Source organism: Plectropomus leopardus, chromosome 2 (genome assembly GCF_008729295.1).
Source record: "Plectropomus leopardus isolate mb chromosome 2, YSFRI_Pleo_2.0, whole genome shotgun sequence".
Lineage (NCBI taxonomy): Eukaryota > Metazoa > Chordata > Actinopteri > Perciformes > Serranidae > Plectropomus > Plectropomus leopardus.
Genome location: NC_056464.1, coordinates 32,739,062 through 32,758,354, shown reverse-complemented (window position 1 = coordinate 32,758,354; position 19,293 = coordinate 32,739,062). Strand labels below are relative to the sequence as shown.

Sequence of the window (19,293 nt, the reverse complement as noted above, 5' to 3'; positions counted from 1 at the left end):
TATTAGAAAACAGCAGCCTGTAAATATCAGCAACAAACACCATAATTCTATCTATGGCCACCGTCCAATTTTCCCTCTGAGTGCCTGTTTACCTGAGACTATCTCACATTTTATCCCTCGCCGGCTGAATACCTTGAGTGCTTGACAGCTAAACGAATTCAGTCTGTTTAGAGAGTGGTGATGGATCTTTTATGTCACAAACTCCTGTTCATTCTCTTGAATGAGGCACAGTGGGTCAGGCACAGAGATGCAGGGCTCTTCCACTTCAAAGAGCCGCGAGCCTTTGATGTCCCCGTCACATTATTAGTGTTTCTGAAGGAGCTGCAGCAGAATGAATCAACTACCAAGTGCTGCTCGGGAGTGGAGGGAGTCTTGCTCCGCCGTTGCTCCTGTTCTGCTCTGCAGGTCCGAAGGTTTCCTGCTGGGATGGTTAACTTTACACTGGAAGGGACTGTGAATAGCTTTCTCGAGGTTTTGTTATCCACTGCATTATTCATTAAAGTTTGTTTTGAATTATAGTGGATTTCAAAGCTTTTTGAATAAATCCTGTCAGAATGGAACTTCAGGTGAATCTACTTAATGTTTACATAGAGATTACACAGAAACTGTGGGAAGCGTTTCTGTGGAGATTCTCAGTCATTCGGGTCATGTAGAAGTGCTCAGTCAAAGGCAACTAGACTTATTTAAGATTCATGAAAGAATCTAAAGAGGCGAAAATATAAAGAAATTCAAGGTACATTTGACTTAGAACTTCTGGACTGTGCAAAGGTTTAAGGTGCCCTTGAAACAATATACAGTACAATTTAATGGCCAGTATTTTTGTACTAAAGTAGCAAACAGTTTATATTTTGAGAAAGTATTTCAAATCTAGTCATATTTCTGTCCAGGGCTAATACATCCATTATACATCATAGCTGTACTCTTGTTGGGATGGAAAACATTTGAAACCAAGTAATCCCTCAGGATTTAGCTTTATTTTAAATTGTTGTGTCTAATATTCTGAGTTTGCAACATATCTTACACTAACATTACCCCCACTCTTGCATATTCAATCCCTTTATTGCATTTCAGCCATTCTACAGGCGTGTTTTGCAAAAGAAAATTGTTGTAAATCGGTGTTCTTAGTGTCCCACCACAACGTTGCACATGGTGCAAAACAGTTTGCCACAGCTTTCATGCAGAACATCAGGAGATTGGTTTGCATGACCTTTAGCAACAATATTAATAAATGTGAGAAGTCTGTGTCACAATTGTCTGCATTTTCACTACTAGAAACAGGGTAGCGAGTTCAGTGACGTTATGCCAGGTTTGATGAAACTCAAGGGAAACTATGATGGTTGATCAAATTTGGGGAAAAGTTGCTGTGATTGGACAAAATTCAAGGTCACACAGAATTCACAGGAACTGGTTGAATTCACATAAATTATTTGCGGTAGCGACATTGCCACATCCTGCAGGGGCCACGTCATTCGCCACTAAAATTATGACTAATTACAATCAATTATTATTTTGGAATTAACTTTCTTTATGGCACCATATTTTCAAGTCGTTGTGGGATGGCTGTGGCTCAGGAGGTAGAGAAGGTTGTCCACTAATCAGAATATCTGCGGTTCGATCTCTAGCTCCTCCAGTCCACATGTGTCCCTGGATACAAGATACTAAACCCCAAATTGCCACCGATAGCTGTGTGAGTGGGTGTTAATGTTTAAACTGAGTAGCAGGTGCCACTTTTAATGGTGGCCTCAGCAACCAATTTGTGAATCGGGGAATTTGACATTTGATGCAAAAGCACTTGATGTGGTCCAAATACTAGAAAGGAACTGTGCAAGTCCATCTACCATTTACCAAATACTGCAAATTCTGTGATTTGTATACCAATTATTGCCTGAAAAATCTGTCTTGTACAGAAATTGTACTTGCATTGAAGGTTTTACAGTTAGCTGACAATACGAAGCTGTGCTCAGTTATATGACGAGCTGATAACTGAGAACCCATCACTGTACGAAAAATCCCCGTCATATCTTTCCTCTCCTTTCTGTGTAGGTGAGCCCAGTGGCTGGACCTCTGGAGGGGGGCACACTGGTCACCATCCAGGGCCTGAACCTGGGTCTCTCCTTCTCTGAGCTGGAGGGCAATGTGGAGGTGGCGGGTGTGCAGTGCACTCCACAGGAGGAGGGATACATCACTGCAGAACAGTAAGAGAGACTCCTCCTCTCCTCTGCCCAGACACACATGGACTCACACTGTACTGTTCATAGACATACTGTACAGATGCAAACACACACACACACACACACACACACACACACACACACACACAAGAAAATACACTCATACAATCTCTTCTTCTCTCACACACCATTTTTCTCACAGTCACCAGCAGATTCTGTGAATAAGCTGGAGCCCAGTGATGCCTCATCAGGTTGTAGGATTGTGTGGGGGGCTTTGCATTGCTCTGGTGCAGTCGGAGCCAAAGGAAGAGACAGTCTTTGTGTCGTTGTCGTTATGAGGCTGTCGGCACAGCTGTAATTGAAATGCGCTGCATGTCGCTGACTGGAGGGACAATCTGTTAGCCATGTGTTTCTCTCACAGCCATGTAATGCGATTGGGCTCAGGCTGCAGGGACTTTATTTATATCCTTGTAAAAAAAGAAAAAAAGGAAAAGAAAAGAACATGCCAGCAGAAAATTGGAAAAGTCTCGTGATGTATGAATAGGAGGGATGGGCAGGGACGATTCATTGGGTGCTCTTATTGTAAAGGCGAACGCGGAGTGTGCTGTGCAGAGCAGTGCATTCGGCAGGGCCATTCATTTGGCACACACAGTGCTTTAAAACATGGCATTACAACTGTTACGACCATTAATTTCAGCATGGGGTCAGTTGCTATAATGACTTATTCATGGCACACTTTATCTTATTGACCTGACAGGCAATACTGATTTATTGAAGAAACCCCTATGTTGTCATGGCAACCGGAGGTAATGGTGGGTGGCAATCGTGCTGGAGATGGGGAGGGGTGTAGTTTATCATTTGAGTTATATTGCTGTTATAGGTTTCCCATTAGAAAGAAAGATGGCCCTCAGTATTGACCCACAACTTCTATGAAAGTCTGCCTCAATCACACCGGCCAGCAGAGGCCATCTTCCCCCTGTGCAGCTCATAACTAATGTGATACACTGCAGTGGTTCTACTCTGTGTGTGTGTGTGTGTGTGTGTGTGTGTGTGTGTGTGTGTGTGTGTGGCTTGTATTATTACTTGTATGCATTATAATCTGTTGAATGCTTGTTGTTTGTTTTTGCACCCACATTTGTGTATTTGTGTATTGACAGGATTGTGTGTGAGATGGCTGCGGCTCCTAAAGGAAGTGCTCCAGGTCCAGTTAAGCTGTGTGTTGGCGAATGTAGACCAGAACTGCGTGCACAGTCCTCCCAGCTCTACTCCTTTGTGGTAATTTTGCAACCCAATTGCCAGAAGAAAAATTATGGCATTGCACATTCCTGCAAACCACCGGATATGATACATTTGTACATTATTATGCAGAAACTTTACATTTCAACAATGTTATGGTTAACTTATGGTCAGGTCACATTGTGACATCCAAAATGCTGAATTCGAGGCTTGAAAATGGCAGTCAGCAAACTAATGGGTGATGATGGCTATGTGTGTTATTGTACACAGTCTATGATCTCAAACAGTGGTCTGCAGCTTGGCAGGTAACCCATCCAACATCCCCTCCACCTCCCAACAACAAAGTCAGCTCATATACCAGTTACTTTAAAAACACTGATATGATACGTATGAAACATGCTAATGTAGCATTCATGCTTTGCAGAAACATACAATGCCAACATTTCCTTCTGGCTTCTGAACTGAATTCTGACACTGAAACACATTTACTTTGTCCGTTTGCTCGGAATCGTCAAGTGTTTGAAGGGAATTAGGCTGAACACGTGATTGCAGGTAAAAACCAGCAACTAATCTGATCCATTCAATCCACTGCAATCATTAACCTGAGAGGATGATACTTGATTTTCCTAAGTACAGATTGTGCATAAGAGAGTTAATCATCAATATGAAGGTGTCTCTAATGGTTTGATAACTGTTTGAATTATTTTCATTTCATGGCGAACAAAAATGAAAGCAAAGTGCACTCAAGCCTGGAAAGATTTTTGCATGCATGTGATGGTGCAATGTATTAATAGTGTTGTTTAAACATTTTTTGATGGGGTCACACTGCATTAAACGTTTTCTCTTTCAAAATATCTTCTTTTGTCTATCTTAATTAAACTTTTTTTGTGAACTTCTGAATTACACAGTGATTCATTCAGCCAAGGCCAGTGTATAATTAATAAGACTGCCTGTATTCTGTGTTTGATTTGCGTTGAATGAAACATTAATGAATTTTGGTTCCCCACAGACCCCATCGATGTTGGCTCTGACCCCAGGCAGAGGACCTGAATCTGGGGGCACCAAGGTCACGATTGTTGGGGAAAACCTTGGCGCAGGCAGCACTGTCACTGTGTACTTTGGTAATCAGACCTGTGAGCTGTACAGGTGAGTGTGATAATAACTGTCTGATGTTACATCACCTTACATTCCTTACGACTCCAGATTCACAGAGACTAAAGTGAGACTGCCTCCACACTATATCAAAGATTTAGCCTCCTCTAATCTCCCTGAAACACACCAAGAGATCACTCTATTTAAAGAAGCACACTTTAGATACAATTAAGTGCTCGTGCGTTACATGAAAAGTCTTTATAATGATTTGTGAGGAGGTGATGATCCACAGCGGTAGGTATTGTTCTCTGCGTATTTATAGATATCTATTTTAAGTTCAAAATGCCTCACATGGTAGGAGTCAGGAGGGTGAGGGGAAGAAGCCATTAGCTAGAGCACCCTCTAATTACAGTGTTCCATCCCTAATGTGCCTGTAACGAGAGAGAGATGGCACAGACTATAATGAATCCTCTCCCCTCGTGGTAATGTGCATGGCTCATAACTGCGTGAACTCAGGGATTTGCCTGTGCAGGAATGAGTGGGCAGAGTCACAATCAAAAGCATGAATAAAGCGCTCGTTTGGTGCTCCCACCAGGAGGACCATGTCAGAGATTGTGTGCTTCTCTGCGCCGTCTGTGACGAGAGCCGGACCTGTTCAAGTCAGTCTGAGTGTCGACCGGGCCAGCGTTCCTGGGAGTCTGGCCTTTGAGTACATCGAGGACCCCACAGTCCAGCGCATTGAGCCCCTGTGGAGCATCACAAGGTAACACTCAGCTATATAGTGCTGCCAGATATCAGCCACCCCTTGACCTTTCTGTATGGTGTCTGCAACTCTTCCCATTGTTCACTGGGCTTTGTTGTGATCTTGTTACTTCACACATTTCAGACATGTAAACTTTGGGCCCCTCTCACAAAAGCCATTTGTGAATAGAGTGGTGTAAACTCATGTCACATGACTTCGACATGAGTCAAAATTTTGATGACGCTAGACTTAAAGTAACAAATCAAAAAAGACTTGCAACTTGACTTGGACTTTTCACTCCAATGATTTGTGAATTGACTTGGACTTGAGCCTTCTGACTTGAAATTAGCTGATGCCTTCCCCCAAGCCCAAAAATTCCATGAATCAATTCATGTCCCTACTTAAAAATAAAATCTTTTTATTGTATTAAGACATAAAATATAAAAAATCATCAACATATAATGTCACTTTAAATGGGACCTATTGTGCTTTTCTGTCATTTGTTTATTATATATAATGTTACAATGTTGGACACCATATTAACATAGCCAAAGTGTAAAATAATGAGATAAAGGTATATAAAAGTAATCACTGTAAGCAAAAAACTCAGGCTTCATACTATTCTGAACACTCAGTTTTCATCAGTTTTTTGCTACTCTGGCTACAGTGTGACGTCATAGTGCGCCAGATTTCTTTATACGGTCATTTGCTCCAAGCATCAGTGTTTATTTTGGCAGAGATTTTAGATTAATCCTAGTATTGAGATGGAAATGCTTATAGTTTCAGTCACATTTTAGTAATTTTATCCATTATAGTTTTAGTTGACAAAAACGAATCAAATTAGACTAAAAGGTCGTAGAAATAAGAATCAAGGTGAGAGTTATATATAAAATCATTTGGAGGTAATTTTGAAAAAATAGGTCCATAATTTAATTTGAAAAGTGTCAAATGTCTGTTTGTGGTCTGGGATTTGTACCAAACTCTGACTTACTGATCTCACTGTAAAAGAAGCAGAAAAATAATTTCAGCCCGAATTCTTTGTAAATCTGCAACATGTAACTCTGGAGGCTGAAACTCAGCTCCTCTCACAGAGTTGGTGTTTCAATCTACACTTTCAGCTGTCAATGAAAACTGTGCTGACTTCAGACCGTTTACATACAGCACAGCTCCTCTCACAGATAACAGAGCCTCCTACTTGCCTGTCAAACAGCATCAAACTATAAACCTTCTCTTGACAGTCCGGATCTGAGTGGAGTCCTGCGGGGAACAGGTGTGAAGAGAGCCTGGTGCCAGCCGCTGCCCACTCCGCTGTCGTTCACCAGCTAACAAGCGGCGCTAACGCTGTTAACGGCCACCGCTGCCACTAACAAACTCCACAAATCCATCAACAGCGCCACCATCCACAGGCAGAAACACTCGACTGCTTATTTAAACTACAACTCACGACTTATACCAACAGCTGATGCTGCCCTGTTGTTTTGCAGGCTCGTGAAACATCCTGGTGCCGACTATTTACTGGAGTTTACTGCCAGTCGGTGCGCTAATCTCTTATCACTGTTCTTCATATGGCAGTAGAAAATTGTTGCACACACAGCCATCGTTCTGTTCTCCTCTCTTATCCTCTAATTTTGAATGTCCGATAGTCTATCATTCACATTTTTCGTCTCGGCCCGAGAAACATAGATTTCGTCATAGTTTTCATTATCAAGATCTATTTTTAGCTTGACATCATCTTATTTCATTCATGGAAAAACAGGTAGTAGATGATTAATTTTTGTGTTTTCGTCAACGAAACTAACTCTGCTGGGCACTCTACTGCATGTGTTAACATAACGTACATACATCTAACAGTCCTTAAGGGCTGTAACATACCTTTTAATCACAAGTAATATTATTAAATTATTTGTAATAATTAATGCCAGACGAAGTGATCAAATTGTGCGTTTCCCAGCGTGCATGTTGCAAATATGAAGAAACAGGCCCTTGGTTGATTGGAGACTCTAAATAGGTGTGAATGTGAGTTTAAGCTGCTCTTCATCTTGCATTGTTTTCTTTTTTTGCTAATTGTTATCCATCAAATCCCAACCCATCCAGTGTTGTAAAGCAAACACTGTGCACAAGTTGCAAATCTATTTCTAGGCAGACTAACGTCAGTGGTACTGAGTGGCAAACAAAGACGGGATGAGGCACATGCAGCATAAGTAAATGTGTGTTTTGCAAAACATAGACAAGGACGTTATCTATCTTACCCTTTATCTTACATTATATTTAGTATTATTATATAGTAGATTTCCATATCCATGTAGTTTTCTACATATGGTGGCCTGCCCAGTGGAGATTATCATGGTGCCAGGCAATCTGTGAGTTAGGCAATGAGTCAGGTTTGCAGCGAGAGTGATCCAAAGAAAGGAGGTGTTGTACTCAGATATAACGGGGTTGTTAAACCAGGTCAAATCAGTGAAGAAGATATATGTAAACAAATAGAAATCTGCTCAATATAGCACTTTTCATTTATGCTACAGTTCACTGAACTATGATTTTTACACAAATGAGTGTGATGCTGCTAATATTACAACAGAAGTGAATTTGCTGGGGGACATCTCACAGCTGAGAGTTATGTTACCTGTATTCTCCTAAATAAAAGATGGCACTTAATTTGGTTTCGGGTGGGATTACCCAGCACTACGTCCCTGCAGATTAGACTTCAGAGAGACACCCTGGCCCTCAGCCTAGTGACAGGAGGAGCTTTGTGGAGCTGCAATCAAGAGCCCTCATCATGAATGTGCAGTCCCACTATGTGGCCCTACAAGCTTAGGTACCCTTTGAAGTGTGAGAAGAGAAGGATTGGCACTCTGTCAGGCTGACGAGACTGGCCAGATTTTTTTTTTTTTTTTTAGAAGCCATTTTTTCCCTCACTTCTCTCTTGTATTTTTCCCTCTTTGTCTCTCTTTCTCTACTTTCCATACTGCAGTTTTCTAAGATCACACTGCAGCAGCACAGGTTATTCAAAGATTAGAGAGTGTTGTTTATTTTAATCACATCTAGCACAGATATGTAAACAAGCAGCACCTGTATTCATGCTATGCCAGCCTCACAGTCATGGATGAATATAAAATAGCAGCCAGCTGGTTTGCCGTTTGATCTGGCTCTTCTGCCCAATAACAAAGAGCGGCCTGCCATGCCAGCTACAGTATACCTCCTCAAACTCGCATTAATGCAGTTTCTCTGGAAAGTGTGGGGTTTGCAAGTTAAAAAGATAGCTCTCTCTCTCTCTGCAGCCATCACTAATTAAATCGTGGTGGATCATGTTTGCATTAATATATAGGTACCTAAAGCTTAAGTGGAGTGCCTGCATGTGCATGTGTTTGCGTGTTTTACTAATAATTCTGATGAATAATCTTGTTCCTTTCTTGCAAACAGTGGACACACCACCCTGACAGTGACTGGAACCAACCTGGACGTAGTTCAGGAGCCGCGCGTCAGAGTCAAATATGGCGGCCATGAATCTGTCAACGTGAGTGTGACAACTGCTAACATACTGCACTCAAATTCATTGATGTTGTTTACTCAAGCTGATGGGAGTGTCACAGTGAAGTTGTTCTTCATTGATAGTTTGCGACAGTTGCAAAAAGGTAGATTTGGGGCTTTGGTCAATCTGCTCCTCTTTGTGTTTACATACTGATCTGTAATGTATAGTGAATGCAGGCGAGTGACCATTGTTTGCCGAGGAGATATTCTTGCTGAATGTGGAAGTGCCTGATGTGACGGACGTGGAAAGCTAGCTTGCTGGTCAATGTTACCTAGCTTGCCAAGAAAAACCATGAAATATGATGTGATTGGTTCATTTTCCATTTTCTTGCATTTCTTGCCTGTCTCCCAACTCACTACCAGCCAGGCAGCAACTCTCATGTGAGGCTTCTTTGCGATTGGTAACGCTGCGAGTGTGTGGGTCAAAGTCAAACGCTGAACTCCACGATACAAAGACGGAAATTTGCTTTTTTCACCACAAGTGAATGTTTTATACAAATCCTGCTTACACTGGATGGAAGTGAATGGGAGGTGAATATGCCAATTATTTTGCCAATTATTTAATTTAGAAACGCATACCAAAATCCAAACAATACAACAACAGAAATGTGCTGCAAATGAAAAAACAGAAACGATGCAAAGTCAAAAACACACAAACCCCAAAAACAAATGCAACAGAAAAAAAGCATGATATCCAGTCAACTGGAAACTTCCATTGTGTTGACTGGATATGTAGTGTTTTTCAGTCGCATTTGTTTTCTGGATGTGTCTTTGAATTCGAATCATTTATAAAGATGCAGCACGTTTTCCTTAATGGAAACATTTTAGGCCATTGTAGTGCATTTGTCCTTGTCAGTCGCTGTAGCTGTGACATCTCTTTAAAGCATTTATGCAGTTAAAATTCAGAAAACTTCTTTTAAATCAGGATGGGATGTTTTGAGACAGTTTATTTTTGAGTATGAAATACTTGATACCTACTGATTTACCAAAGTGTGAGTCAGAGTCAGACAACAACCAGTCTCTGTACCAAACAGCCTGCAGGATGCAGAGCACATTAACCAACCAGAGCTTAAAATACGACGGCATGCTCTAATACGCTGTAGTTTTTTCAAAATGTCAGCGTGGTTGTGGATGTAAAAACAAGGCCGTGCATAAACAAAGGGCTTAGAAAGAGGTTGCATACAGAAAGGTTCATTGCAAAATGAGATTTAAAGAAAAAAACTGACATGAAATTCAGTTTTGGGAGGTGATTTATGGTTCTGATTGTGTTTGCCTGAAGTCCTCAGGCAGGTCCCATCACAGTGATTGATTGTTCCAAAGTGCTGAGGCCCCAGTGGCAGAAGGCCAGTCACCTCTGGCCTCGATTTTTCCACTTTGGACCAGTCAGGAAAATGCCTGAAGATCTGCTGCACACTGATCGAAAGAATGTTTAAACTTCTGGAAGGAAGTTTTGGCTTGACCTTGAAATAGATCAATATATTCTTAAAAATCAATTCTAAAAAAGTAACTAGTGAAGAGATGCCAGAGATGGAGTATAATTGTTTGCTTGTACCATCATGAGGTGGATAAATTAAAGACGTATTTTATTGATGTCAAAATCAAGATATGATAAAAAGTGTTAGTGGCTCTTTTTCGACCAATAAATTAGCTCAGCAGTAAAAATGAAACACTGTCTCTACAAATAATACAGCTTCGGTGGAAGAATGTAAAAGTAAACTACTGAAAATTAAGGAACTTAGGCTGTAATGTGTTTGAAGAAGAGTGTTTTTTAATGTAGACAATGTTGTGTGTGAGAGGTATGCCCCGAGCTAATTAAATGGTGCGTTAATGATGCCAGCAGCGAATTTGAGCCAGTCAATTAAAACTGCATGTTTTACAGTGTCACTGGCTGCGCTGAGATCTAAAGGGATTAAAGCTGAACTTTAACCCGCATCAGCTGCTAAAAGAGGGTCACTGGTAAATTTAATGAGGGCAGTCTCTCTATCGCACACATCTCCAAAACATCACTGGAATTGCTTAAAAATGTTTTGAACCACAAAAGCAGTTAATTGACTTGAAAGAACTTTCTGTGAAAGATAAAAACTGCAGCTTAGGAATTTGCCTGAAGCACAGGGGAATTTAATGGATCTGCTTGATTTTGAGGTGGATTTTCAAGAACTGCAAGGGAAAGAAAGACAAAGAAGGCATATGCCATTTCCTGAGGGCTACTGGTTATTGATAAAGTACCAATAACTAATTACAGTGGTGGCAAAAACCCGTTTGAGGAATTTTGCAGTAACGTCAGTGACTGATTGCCTTACTATGAAATAACGTTACTGACAGACATGCAGATAAAAAGAAGCTTAGAAAACAGATAAGGACATCCCTTATGGACCATTTTGACATTATAACAAACATTGTAATTGGCTACCTCTGTATGTGGTTGTTAAAGAAGTATTTCACTGCTGGTAAAATAGTCTTTTCATAAAACAAGGCTGTATATGCAGTAGAAATAAAACAAACGTTGAAACAGGTGGTACATGTCCACTGAAAAGAAAACTGAGGAACATGGCTGTGGCATTGGCTTTTGTTCAAGAAATAGACAGTAAATGGACTGCACTTGTATAGCACTTTTCTAGGCTTCCAACCACTCAAAGTACTTTTACACTAGTCAAGTCAATTTTAATTATAAAGCCCTTTATCACAAATCACAATTTGCCTCAGAGGGCTTTACAGCATACAACATCCCTCTGTCCTTAGACCCTCACATCGACTAAAGAAAACCTAGTTTTGAATCTGACTAAATGTCACATTCACACCCACATTTACATACTGGTGGCCGAGGCTACTGTACAAGGCAGCCTGTTCTCAGTAACCGTTCATACGCACTCACACTCCAATGGCGGAGCATCAAGAGCAATGTGGGGTCTGTGGTGTCTAATTAGAGAACGACCCGCTCTACCTCAGAGCCACAACCACCTCTAATAGAGTTGGCTGTACCTGACCAATAAACACTCTCTCTGGTTGGTGACGTAATGCAAGCTGGGTCATTTTGAAACAGGAAAAATGACAAAACATTGCCGTTTAAATGGGAATCGTCAAACATGCTTTTTCTTATTTTGCACAATGAATGACTATTACATACATTGAAAAACATTGTATTTCGTGTGTCCAACTGCTGCTGGGCCATCATGATAAGTGTATGCATAATATGATGTTCATTAAACTACAGAAAAGACTTAATGATCACTAAAGTTAGGTGAGGAAAAAAAGTGGATATATCAATATCGGTATCAGTTATTGGCCAAATGAGTTCTTATATATCAGCAAACAATCCAATATTGTGCATCCTTATGTATTACAGTTAAAACAAGTTTCCAAAAACATTTGAGGTGAGAAATAGGCAACACAGTAACAGAATCTTGATTCATTTTTTATCAATACTACTTAGTTTTACTGTTTGATCTGATTTTTCAGCCTCTTTTTATATAATACATACATTACATATCTAAGTGTAACGTCACAGTGATTCACTCTATGCAGTAATGTGTGTTTAATGTGATCAGCACTACCTAATGGTATATTAGACTAAAGTTTGGTAAGTTTTGGAAAGAGAGAGAGAGAGAAAGAGAGAGAGAGAGAAATGGGCAAGTCTCTCTTGATACGCTTCTTTACTCTTTGTGTATGTGGTGCGGGGCATACAAAAATGTGGAAGTACAATCTGTAGTTCAAGCAACACCCCTTGAGCCATCAAAATCTGGCTGCTCGTAAGATGAAGAGAGGTTTATTACAGGCCATTTACAAATACTACCCACATTGTTATAATAAAATTGGCTAAAAAAGGGAAAAATATCCATTTAAAGCAGGAGCAGACAGGAAGCAAAAACGGATCAGAGCTGTTGCCCTAGCAACAAAAAAGTCCATTATCATATGACCCAGCTCTCTGTGATGCCTTAGGTGTCCGTACTGTACTGACTGATAAATATTTACAGACAACGAGTCAAAAACACAAGCAGATCGGTGAGCATATGGACGGGAGGAAGTGAATATGCAGGGAGCACTTTAACATCTGATGAGTACCAGTCAGACATATAGACTCTCTTAATCTCAGGTGATGTCAGTTAACACCACAGAGACTGTAAGTATAACACACATGTTGAATATGATAAAAAGACTCCATAAGATTCACAACATCTGGATGATAAAACTGAGCGCAAGTAATTCTACCACTTTTGGGCATGAAATGAGACATCTGCTCAGATCTGTTCAGCAAAACTGGTTTCCAGATTTCTTTCAAAAAAAAAAAGAAGTGCACGCAGCACTTAATTTATTGCAGGATTATGAAACTATTGTATTCACACAAGGTGAAATTAACAGTTATTAGAAGAATGAAAACTTTCAAAGATGGGATCATCGCTCTCTGAAGACAGAATATTGACTTGTGAATTTCTGCTAGAAACTGACATTTCTTATAATTAACCTGAAGGTAGATGAGTTATTTATGTCTTCCAATAATGTATGAAATTAGTCATCATGCAGCAGTGTGTGTGATGAAATCTGTAGTCTGTTTTTTGTAATATGTTTGGTTGTAACTATGTATATTTTACATGTGTAACAAGGACAACGGATCTGATTCCTCTCCAGGTGTGCAAAGTGCTGAACACAACAACCATCAGCTGCTTCGCCCCCTCTCTGAAGGCGGAGTACACTGCAGACCAGGAGACCATCAAACACGTGGACGAGTTCGGCTTTGTCTTCAACAACGTCCAAGCTCTACTCACATACAATAACACAAGCTTCGTCTACTACCCAAACCCGTACCTGGAACCCCTCAGTCTGTCGGGTGTTCTGGAGCAGAAACCTGGAGCTCCGATCATACTCAAGGTGCGTCAGACATACTATTAATGTTTTTTTGTTTTTTTTTCCTCTGCAAGAGACAGAGAGGACATTCTCAAGTCTATAACTGGACCACTTCACATTTTGTGGTCTTTACACTGTTTTCTTGTCTCTCAGAGAACAGATTTCAAAAGACCACTGTTGATTTGCAAAGCGCTTAACACAGGGTTCCCACGCATTTTCAAGGCCAAAATTTCAAAACTTTTCCATAACTTTTCAAGGACCCAAATTTCCATTTTGAAAAGGAATACGTTTCACCTTGTCTTTGTCACCAGATTGGTGCATCTCTACACACACACACACACACACACACACACACACACACACACACACACACACTCTCAGGAGAGTCTCACTTCCCATAATAAATGCAGCCACACCATGTCACATACATACATGAACTGTCTTGAAGGGGAAGGCTCAGTCGCTGTTAGTCATGGAAAATGAGAACCATGCCAGTTTTCCAATTGTTGGAGTTTTTCTGTTTGACTTGACACTGAACGCCCTTCAATGCGATTTCTGCACAACATAATGTCGATGCTGAAACAATATAAACTTGCAGCCCTGAGTTGCTGCATATAAGACCTACATTATTTCAACAGCTAACTTACAGAAATAAATCTGCTGTTTTGTTACATCATATACCCGCAAGATTATTATAACAATTTCCATGACTTTGCCAAAAATCCTAGTGATTTACTAATTCCATGACTGTTCCAGGTCTGGAAAACTAGACTGTGGAATTCCATGACTTTTCCAGGTTTTCCATGACCATCTCTGAGACAGGTCCGCTTTGAGTCAAGACTCAACATAAGGAAGCAGCATTTAGTTTTTAATCACCACATGTCTGGAACAAACTCCCAAACTGCAGGTCTGCTGCAACAGTCAGTTCTTTTAAATCCAGGTTGAAGAACTTTCTGTTTGCTGCCCTTTTTTTAAAAAAAAAAAATCAAATATTTTTTCATTTCTAACACTGCACTATAATTTTTGTTCTTACATTTAAACCTGTCTTAATATATTTTAGCTTGTCCTTATCTTCTTTCCTCTAGCTCTTTAATGAAATTTTTGTTTGTATTTAAACATACCTTTATAATTCTTATTGCACTTTCTCACAGTGCTTTGATGTTTTATATAGAGCACTTTGAATTGTCTTGTTGCCAAAATGTGATGTATAAATAAACCCCTCTTGCCTTTCCTTGCCTATAACTATTTGGCACTGACAGTGACATAAGAACACTAATTACATACACATTACATACTAAAGCCATCTATGCCCTAACTGCTGTCCTTTGAATCATAAATAAATCTGATCCCATAATCTGCTACACATGTATTTCTAAACATAAACTTATGAAATTTAAATGCTTTACTGAAATGCTGTAAAGAAAAAAAAAGAAAAATATCACTTTTTCTGAAACTCTACCTTTCCCCTGATGTTTCTTGTGAACTTCTGTGCTTCCAATCAAAAAGTCGACGTGGCTACTTCTTGGAGTTTCTAGAAAAGATTCTCTCCATCTGCCTTTCACCTCTACACCATGTGCAGCTGCACATCTTTAGCCCTGTTTGCCGCGGAGGAACAGCACGGCAGATTGCTATGCATCTTGAAGCAATCTGCCTTTGTTAGGTGAAATAATTTAACTGATTTCTTGCAAAATATGACTCACAGTGTAGAACACACCGGTAAAGACCGTCTGCCAGTCTTCTCCAAGACGGTTGATTACAGTAATTACACTAATGCCTCAAAATTGCACGGTAATAATCTATTGAGTTCAAAATTCCATACATGTGATCAACAAGAAACGATGCTACAAAACAAAAACTTCTGTCGTAGCAACAACAGAGAAAATACCAATGAGGTAAATCCTACAATTTTGCATTGCATTGTATCGTGACTTGACATTACACACAAGTACACTACATACAGTTACTGATCAGCATAGATGGATTTCTGAGTGGGCCTTTCGGGGGAAAGGCCAAGGGACCCAAAGTGTCAGTGGGCCCCTGACCTTCATTTTAAAATATCACTCAAATTAACATGCAACAAAAAAGAGGGGACTCAAAACAAACAAAATGAGACACAAAAAGACCACAAAGAGATGCATAAAACTACAATGAGATGCAAAGGAACTGCAAAGGGACACAAAATTACCACAAAAACAGATAAAACAACCACAAAGCAACACAAAATTAACACAAGGAGACACAAAACAACCACAAAGAAGACAAAATGACTACAAAGCCACAGAAAGTGACCAAAAAAGGACACAAAATTACCACAAATAGAAGCAAAGGAACCACAAAGAGACATAAAATGATAAAGAGAGACATAAAATGACTAAAAAGCCACACAAAATTACAAATTGAGATGCAAAGGAACTGCAAAGAGACACAAAATAAATACAAAAACCCAACACACAAACAGACATCAAATTACCACAAGGAGAAAGTGACCAAAAAAGGACACAAAAATTACCACAACGTGATGCAAAGAAACTATAAAGAGACACAAAACCACAAAAAACAAAGTCTGTGTCTTGCTCCTGTGTGGGAGAGGTGGTGGGGTCCTTTGCATATCTCTGTCCAGGGACCCACTGTCTCATAATCCGCCCATGCTTCACAGTAAACTCATTCCTCACACCTGACCTTTAATAGGATGCCAATCAATTACTGTTTTTTGTTATGTAAGAGCTGTTCGATGTTTGATATCCTGCTGTGATGTGCAGTTTTGTTTATTGCTTCTCTCACTATGCTGCAGGGACGTAACCTGGTGCCATCTGCATCCGGAGGCGCCCGGCTGAATTACACGGTGCTGATCGGAGAGACACCCTGCTCCCTCACTGTGTCCGACACTCAGTTACTGTGTGAGCCGCCGAACCTCACCGGGCAGCACAAAATCCTGGTCAGTCTAAAAGGGTCTCTACCTCTCTGATAGTTTTCTGTGCATCTGACTGCCTGTGCGCGTGGATGTGGGTCACTGTCTGTAGGTCAGAGCTCGTCTGTATGTCACTGTGTTTGTGGGTCACCGACAGGCTTTCAGTTACTCACTGACTCTCTGTCATTGTCTGTCACTCATGGTCTGGTAAGTTCCCAATTACAGCACATTGCCCTCCAGAGTTATTGACAGGCACTCCTGCAAATAATGAGGAGAAAAAAAAGCTGTAAAATGAAAGCTGGTGTGCCGGGAACTTTAAAAAACCTGTTTTCTTCAAAGGCGATTGTTCAGGAAAATGTTCCATTTTTTCTATTGTGTTTGCCAATATAAGTCTTCAGCAACAATGTTTTGAATTCATGGCCAGGCCTTTTCATTTGGATTTTCTTTGTTATTTTCTTTCAGCATTTTCAACACAGCTTTGAAATTCTGTGCTTACACCTGTATAATTCTAATTATTATTAATATTATTTATTATTATCCAGGTCCAAGTAGGCGGACTCCACATCTCTCCAGGAGAAGTTCACATTCGGTCCGACAGCCTGCTCACACTCCCTGCTATCTTCAGCATCACTGCTGGAGGAGGGCTGCTCCTCATCATCGTCGTAATCGTCCTACTGGCCTACAGACGGAAGTCACACGAGAACGACCTCACTCTGAAGCGCCTGCAGATGCAGATGGACAATCTAGAGTCCAGAGTGGCTCTAGAGTGCAAGGAGGGTGAGAGACACTGATCTTTAGAAGTTAAAACTATCATAAACCTGCTTAATTAAAGTCACACTCCATCTTTTAGTTCCATTATAGCGCCATCTATTGAGAACATGTTTTGACTGGTATCACAAAGTACCAAAATTAACAGCAAAATATATACATTAAGATATATAATGAACTGTACAATCACTACAGAGACGTGTGGATACAAAAATATAAGGGTTTCTTTACGATAAAGCTTATGAATTTTGTGAATATTCAGCCTAGTCGCAAGAAGAAAATGTTGTCATTATACATTTCTGCACATCATGGATATGTCATATTTGTACGTTTGATGTGTATCATATCAACATTTCTTAAGCAACGTTAGGGGCTTCACGATATATCAGTGGTGACCATAACAGTGATGTCTAAACATAAAATATTGACATCATGTTCATGACACGCACATGGCGATATCATGGAAATAATCCTCTTACATAATTTCTGTGTCTTTCTGCTCTCGCTTCGTCTTCCACCCCCAACACCATCTGGTTGCCTTTTCACTATTCATTAAGTGTAATTGCTTTTTTTGTATAATTTTATAATTATGGTTGCAAACTCTCTCCCCACCTCCCTGCACTCATATTTTGAGAGAAATTCATTTGCCAAAAAAGAGATAAAACACACATAAAAACAAAGTTAAAGATGAATGTGACTGATACATCGTCCCTTTTAAATAAAATAAATAAATATGATTATTTTTATTTTATTTTAAATTTTCTACAGATATTGCAATAATATCATTGTTGTGAACTATTTTGGCCACGATAATTGCATATTGATAATCTGATATCATGCCAGCCCTATTCTGATTATACGGAAGACAGCTGCCGAGCTGCAGACCACTGCTCAAGACCAACAAACAACACACCTGTTGTGTTTTAGCGAGCCATCACTGCATTTCCAGCACCAAATGTGCCACCAAAAGCGGGTATTTTAAGCCAAAGTATTATCTTTTCCTCATCTTTTCCTTTTTTGTGCCAAAAAACAGCCACACATTAATCACAGTGCTGTAGAAATATAAAGTTTCAACATATCCCCCACATAATAACGTACATGAATTGCTATATTAATTGAAATAATTCACAATCACAACTAATATTTGTGATCATTTTTCGTGGAGCCGCACTAGATAGCTCAAACTTTTGAAGCTTAATGTATAACGCTAAAATTTGAATTCCAAAATCTGCATTTGGATGATCTACAGCTTTTTGTTTGCTTTTCTAATCAATTAATTTTGTTTAAACTGGTATTTCAGCACAGTTGCAGGTAACAATCAGGCTCCGATAAAATTATTTGTATTGTGCTACTTGTAGAATTCGATTACAGTGGTGGCTGCATGGGACTGATTCTGACACATGTAATCCAAATTTTTCTAACAAGTTTCCAAAATGCACATGCTATCTAATGGTATAAATTACATTTATTCATTAAAATATTCAAAATGAAGTTTGATAAAAAATGATCTGATGAATCACTTTGTTCAAACTGAATAAGATTTTTGTCTGGCTAAAACATTTAGAACAACCCTAATTTCACAGTGTATGTTAGAGTATTTTGGTCAGAAACAGTTAAAAAAGGCAAATCATTTTTTTTAGATGAGCAATGAGCAGCTAAAAAGATAGATGTTCCAAATGTTTCAAAATGTTTAACGCACTCCTCTTTTATATGCAGCCTTTGCAGAGCTGCAGACAGACATCAACGAGTTAACGAGTGATCTGGACAGAGCCGGCATCCCCTACCTGGACTATCGCACTTACGCCATGAGGGTTCTCTTCCCCGGCATCGATGATCACCCTGTGCTCAGAGAGCTGGAGGTAAGAAACCTCTGAAGCAGGGCCGTAGTACTTAAATCTAGTTTCAACTATCTTTCTGACATCTTGACCTTAAGGCTCCAGTATACTCCAAACTAGATTGATTTTGGCTCGTTGGCAAGTGCTGTCAAACTGCTGTCGAACAGAGCAGCG

The 19,293-nt window shown here is 39.9% G+C and overlaps 1 protein-coding gene across 1 annotated transcript in view; it reads left to right on the top strand.

Annotated features, from left to right (window-relative positions):
• LOC121959677 (plexin-A2-like) overlaps window positions 1–19,293 on the top strand; it is a 128,986-nt gene that overhangs the window by 86,422 nt on the left and 23,271 nt on the right. The window contains exons 13-21 of the mRNA XM_042509132.1: window positions 2,044–2,195; window positions 3,329–3,446; window positions 4,417–4,553; window positions 5,095–5,262; window positions 8,662–8,755; window positions 13,393–13,632; window positions 16,400–16,543; window positions 17,059–17,293; window positions 19,001–19,143. Coding sequence (XP_042365066.1) covers window positions 2,044–2,195; window positions 3,329–3,446; window positions 4,417–4,553; window positions 5,095–5,262; window positions 8,662–8,755; window positions 13,393–13,632; window positions 16,400–16,543; window positions 17,059–17,293; window positions 19,001–19,143 — 1,431 coding nt within the window. The remainder of the gene's footprint in view (window positions 1–2,043; window positions 2,196–3,328; window positions 3,447–4,416; window positions 4,554–5,094; window positions 5,263–8,661; window positions 8,756–13,392; window positions 13,633–16,399; window positions 16,544–17,058; window positions 17,294–19,000; window positions 19,144–19,293) is intronic.